This window comes from Ailuropoda melanoleuca, chromosome 2 (assembly GCF_002007445.2).
Source record: "Ailuropoda melanoleuca isolate Jingjing chromosome 2, ASM200744v2, whole genome shotgun sequence".
In the NCBI taxonomy this organism is placed as follows: domain Eukaryota; kingdom Metazoa; phylum Chordata; class Mammalia; order Carnivora; family Ursidae; genus Ailuropoda; species Ailuropoda melanoleuca.
In genome coordinates this window covers 64,179,045-64,185,055 of record NC_048219.1, presented here as the reverse complement: position 1 = coordinate 64,185,055, position 6,011 = coordinate 64,179,045, and the positions used below count along the sequence as shown (strand labels likewise).

General features: G+C 35.8%; 1 protein-coding gene across 6 annotated transcripts in view; it reads right to left on the bottom strand.

Annotated features, from left to right (window-relative positions):
* The window catches only part of ABCD3 (ATP binding cassette subfamily D member 3), a 117,719-nt gene that overhangs the window by 70,591 nt on the left and 41,117 nt on the right, over window positions 1-6,011 (bottom strand). For all 6 annotated transcript variants that reach the window (XR_004623315.1, XM_034653939.1, XM_019798264.2 and 3 more), the window contains 4 exons: window positions 5,606-5,703; window positions 5,009-5,132; window positions 2,632-2,688; window positions 530-672 (listed from right to left, as the gene is read on the bottom strand). Coding sequence is in view for 5 of the 6 variants with exons in the window: in XM_034653939.1 (XP_034509830.1) it covers window positions 530-672; window positions 2,632-2,688; window positions 5,009-5,132; window positions 5,606-5,703 (422 nt within the window). In the remaining variant the exon portion in view is untranslated. The remainder of the gene's footprint in view (window positions 1-529; window positions 673-2,631; window positions 2,689-5,008; window positions 5,133-5,605; window positions 5,704-6,011) is intronic.

Sequence of the window (6,011 nt, the reverse complement as noted above, 5' to 3'; positions counted from 1 at the left end):
AATTATCATATGATTTCTCTCATCTATGGAACATAAGAACAGGAAGATCGGTAGGGGAAGAAAGGGATAAAAAAAGTGGGGGTAATCAGAAGGGGGAATGAAGCATGAGAGACTATGGAATCTGAAAAACAAACTGAGGGCCTCAGGGGGAGAGGGGTGGGGGAATGGGATAGACTGGTGATGGGTAGTAAGGAGGGCACGTATTGCATGGTGCACTGGGTGTTATACGCAACTAATGAATCATCGAAGTTTACAACGGAAACCGGGGATGTACTCTATGGTGACTAACATAATAAAAAAAATTAAAAGAAAAAAAAGAAAAAAAGAAGAAAAGAAAAAGAGAAACGTTGAAGACTGCTACTTTATAAAACTCATATTTTTCATAATGGGTTATTCAGAAGAGGTAAATACACACACACACACACAATTTTGGTAACAGTTATCCAGACTTTTTGGAATTAACTTTATGACATCAATATTCATGAAAACAAATTTTTAGTATAGCTAAATTTAATACATTTCTTCTTACCTGTTTGTGATGAGCCGGGAATTAACGAACCTATACTCTCCCTCATACTTTTGCTCAGTTATTGTCATCTTACCAATGGGTCTTCTAAGTCGAGTTAGGAGTAGCCCAGAAACAATCAAGTAGGCCATCATACTTGTTGGACCCTATTATTATTGGAAAAGAATATACCAAGTTCAAGGATATCATAATACATTCACTGGATGCACATTCACTGGATGCAACATAATACATTCACTGGATGCAACATGCTATAAATAGCTCCAGTGACTTTGAGAGACATTGCTCTCTTGGATAATTTTTCCCCTTTAATTATTTCTTTTTTGGGAAAATACAAATTGGGCCTTCACACTTTTAACTACTCATCTATTCTGTTCTTCCAACACTGTATCAATTTGCTGACCTAAAAACTCCTAATTGCTGTCCTCACTCTTCCTATGGCATCTAAAACTCTTGATGGAACTCTACCTGATAATTCCCTTAAGATTCCAGACACTCTCAGACCTCTTTTTTTTTTTTGCCTTCTCTTGGAATGTTAATATTCTCTAGGTTTCCTCCTTAGCTTTTTCCTCCCAAATTTTTATTTCTACTCCCATCACTCTTAAGAATCCAAAATAGTATTTAAGTAACATATACCCTTACCTCACTACTCTGTAGGGCCTCAAGCTAAAGTCCCCCAAACAAGCTTTACCTGCCTTTCCCTTCTCCTACATCTTGCTTGCAGCTGCCAGACCTTCTAACTTGGTGAGTAACCTCATCACCCACTGGCCAACCCAAGAGAGAAGCTTTAAGCTTACCTCTCCAAGCTCATCACAGGCACTTTCCTCATTCCCATCTGTATCTTATGTTCTGCCATACTGAAAAAACTATTTCCTGAACATGCCATTCAATGAGGTTGGTCTTATGCCTGGCAAGCCTGACATATCTAACAGACACCTACTCATCCTCCTCAGAGCAACTCAAATATCACCTCCAATTCTTCCAGACACTAAATATTTTATTCAAACCTCTGTCATTGGACTTATCATTCTACATTAGAATTGTCTGAATATCTATTTTTTCACTAGATTGTAAACCTTCTTCAGCTGGAACTGTGTCTTACTCATCTTTTTATCCCACTACCTAGCACAACATGTCTGGACTATAATTTGTATTCAATATTTTTCAATTAAATGTGATTGATTCAATGCATTTCAACAGTCAATGCAAGAATGGGCAAAGGAGAGAACTAAAACATAGTTTCTACCTTTGAGAAATGCAGAAACAGATAATAGAGATATTTAGGTATTTTAAAATGTAATAAGTACCATAAAAATATCACAGCACAAAGACAAGAGGGATTAGGCCTATTCCCTTGTTTATAGGAAAAACAAGCTAGAAGAATGATTAAACCTAGATCACAGGGTAGCAGAAGGTTAGCACAGCAGACAAGAAAATTCAAATAAAAAACTACTTTCCCCAGTGTTCTGGAAAGTAGCAAAAACTACCATATAAATTATATATTAATCAGCTACAAGATGTGTATGCATACATATGTGTATATATACATAGTACTGGCACACTATTACATGGTTGTGTAATACATACATAAGAGTAGCACCACATATTACATGACTAAAGTTATATTTCAATGAGAATACTCAGGGAAAATTTAAAGGTCATTCTTACCAACACAAATATTAGAAAGACAGGGTAATAAGGCTCATGAGATAGTCAACCATTTATATAATTATGAAGTTACATATTATATATAAAATCATTATATCTAAAGGTACTTCCTATATTTTAACATTCAAGTTTCATATTAAAATGGCTTCCTCCAAATCTCTTTTTAGACATTACAACAGTAAACACATGGATGTCAATGTTTAAGCAGTTCTGGTTATTAATGCCACAAAAATTTTCCAAGTATCTGACTTAAGGAAAATTCAAACACCAAATTAGAGTATTTTTTAAGTCTTTAAGTATTTTTTAAGTCTTTTAAGTATTATTTTATAACTAGACTTTATAAAAACACATTCTCTGAGATACATAAAAATTCCTACGAACAATTCAGCTATTTACAACATAATATTACAGCAATTTAAAAGATAGATTAAACTCACCTGAGCTCCTATTGCACTTGTTAACTTGAAGATATACAAAACTATGTCTAAAAATGGCTGTAAATATTAGAAGAGAATAAGAATAAGAATTAAAAAGTAGATTGTATAGATTGATAGCTAATAAAACAAGATGCTATTCAACATTTAACACATAATTGTCAACATGCAGAGTTCCCATTATATATAATGTACTATAAACAGTATATAGCTCAACAAATACATAAAGGAAACAGTTCTTATTCTCAAGAATCTTAAAATAGAGACAGCATGACCAATGTCTACTGACCATCAAGTGGGAAAAACATTTATCATTTTCCATCAAGTAAGGTAGTTCTACTGTGATAATTAAGCATTAGTAACTTAGTAATTTCTCAATGTAGTGTAAAGACACCAAATAAAAGGATCTCAGACGTAACCTCAAATCTAGTACAGCTTTTCTGGTTTCTATATATCTACACCTATGAAACAAAGGGCTCTTCCTGAGCGTAATATTGCTTAATTCTATTACTTTATCACAACATCCATATGTTTAAATAACTGAATGAGCCTATAATTTTCAGATATAACACTCAAGCTTCTAGAAATAAAACAAGATATTAATATACTGCTCCTTACACACACAGACAACTCAAATGACATAACAAAAGCTTTTACATATTTTAAAGTGTTTTTTCGAAAAACCCCTATTATATTCACTTTAAATGCACAGCCAACCCTTTCTGTTGGCTTCTACTACGATTAACCTGTTCTTTTTTGCCTTATAAATTATCAAGAAGCCAGACATACTTGTAAAATGTAAGTACATTTAAAACTTGACAAAAATGAGTCATAATTTAAGTCACTATTCAATGAGATGTTTAAAACAGTAAATATACTGTACTGCAGAGCCCACTACAATTCTTTTATATTTTTCTCTATTGCCAATGTGACAAGACCTGAGCTGTAGAGTTGCTCAAGTTCCAAGACCTAAAGAATACATAACAGTGTCTACAGAATTACACAAAATTTGTATATATATCCCCCCCACACACACACAAAACAAACTTCAAAACGTGGTAATGGGAGCAGAAAAGAAAGCTGAATTAATCAATAATTTATAACTGTCAAAGTGCCCAGAGTATGGAAACAGTTAGCGAAGGCTTCTGGAAAGCTGAATAAAAAGTTTGCATTAAGAAAAAAAAGGCATCCCGGGCAGCCTGGGTAGCGCAGTCCTTAAGCGTCTGCCTTCGGCTCAGGGCGTGATCCCGGCATTATGGGATCGAGCCCCACATCAGGCTCCTCCGCTGGGAGCCTGCTTCTTCCTCTCCCACTCCCCCTGCTTGTGTTCCCTCTCTCACTGGCTGTCTCTCTGTCAAATAAATAAATAAAATCTTTAAAAAAATAAAAAAAAAGGCATCCTAGTGTTGGGGCTATCATAATGGGGAAGCTCTTATGGATACAAAGCACTTTTCTAAGAACTGCCTGTCCTCCCACCATCCACATGGTTGAAGCATGAGCATTCCTATTCTTACAATGTGACCCAACCCCTTGTATAGTAACGGCAAAGAAGACGACCTAATGAGAAAACTACAGCCAAAGCTGTAAAGGGTGGTGAGATAAGTAGTAAGACAAATAAGAACTGAGGAAACTGGCAGGAAATAACCTGGTTAAGGCCTATCCTCAGTCTCAAGAGCTCTGGCAATATTCTGGGGTGGGGGGAAAACAGTAATTACAAAACTGAAATCAACCAGTATCTTGGGAAGTTTTTTGGCCATTACTCAAATGATCTATTAGAATTAGAGATACTGAAACACAGAAATGGGCAGGACAAGTCCCAGCCTAGTATTATGGATTTGGAACTGGAAACGTAAACTGACAGTCAATTTCTAGCAATTGCCACAGGTCCACAGGTCATGTGACAAAAATTCAAATTTCTGTTGTTTTACTGAAATCAGCCTGCAAACTTTATACAAAATCTTTATAAGACACTAAATTCTTCATTCTTGGCCAAAGCACCTCACAAAAATAAAGAGAAAATTAAATAACTGTAGCAAAACTATTGTAACAACTCTCATTTTTTTTTTTAAAGAATTTATTTATTTGACAGAGAGAGACAGCCAGCGAGAGAGGGAACACAAGCAGGGGGAGTGGGAGAGGAAGAAGCAGGCTCCTAGCGGAGGAGCCTGATGTGGGACTCGATCCCAGAATGCTGGGATCACGCCCTGAGCCGAAGGCAGACACGTAAGGACTGCACCACCCAGGGGCCCCAACTCCTATTTTCTTTTAAGAGCACTTGGTATGCTGTTATGTCTATCACATCAATTCTACATAAATTTGCTAAGAGTCGAAACTCAACAAATTAACAAGTAATTTTGAAGAAGAAAAGAAAGAAACTTACCTTACTAAGATTTGAATACAGGTCAACGACACTGTTACAAAACTTTTCTACATCTTGTGTAAGCAGCTGGTCTGGGTTGGCTATTCTGTTGTCCAGATTTCCCATTTTATAATAAGTGAAAGCTCTAAAAACAGGTGTAAGAAAACAACATTCAAACTAATGATGTTAAACATCAAACAATTCACATTCCACACCTACCCACACCCCAGCCTCCTCGGGACATTTGCCAATGTCCTGGAGACATTTGGGGTTGTTAAAACTGGGGGAGGGGCATTACTGCCATCAAGTAGGATGCTACTAAACATCAGAGAAACCGTGGCCTAAAGGTTAGACCAAAACAACACATAGGGACACACCCACATATGTAGACAATGAAATAGAACCCAACCTAATTCCTTTTTTACTATCTAGGAGAAAGGTTTACATTGAAAAATTCTGCTCTATGTTANGCTGAGGCTTTTGCCTACATCCTTCTGGGTCTAAGAGAACTTCCTTGAAAAACATAGCCAATACAAAAGAAAAACTTCTCCATCTCAATATCATAAGCATTTCTATTCAATTTAAGTATTTTTAATATAAAAATAGGTTATCACTTACTGGAGATACTCCTCATAGAGGAATTTAGTCAGTCTTACTCGGAAGCACAGTTTGAGCTCATTTAACCCAAACTTCAAGAAGTTATTAACTACAGAGATCTGAAACAAACAAACCACATATTACTGGGTTTACTACATTTCTACTTACAAAATTATCGTTTATTTCTCTAGCATTGGCTCTGTCCCCAAACCCCACGGTTTTTATAACTGATAGTCCACACTGATACAATTTGGTTCTGTTTTTCTCAGAGTGTACAAAGATACAAAGAGAACATGCTAAACCAAATGCAATTGGCTATATTATCCTGATATATTAAAACTCTACTTGAAACTCAATTTGGAATATGTTAATATCATTAATTATGAGAAGCATCTTGATACTTCTTTGGCAAACAAACAAAAGCCAA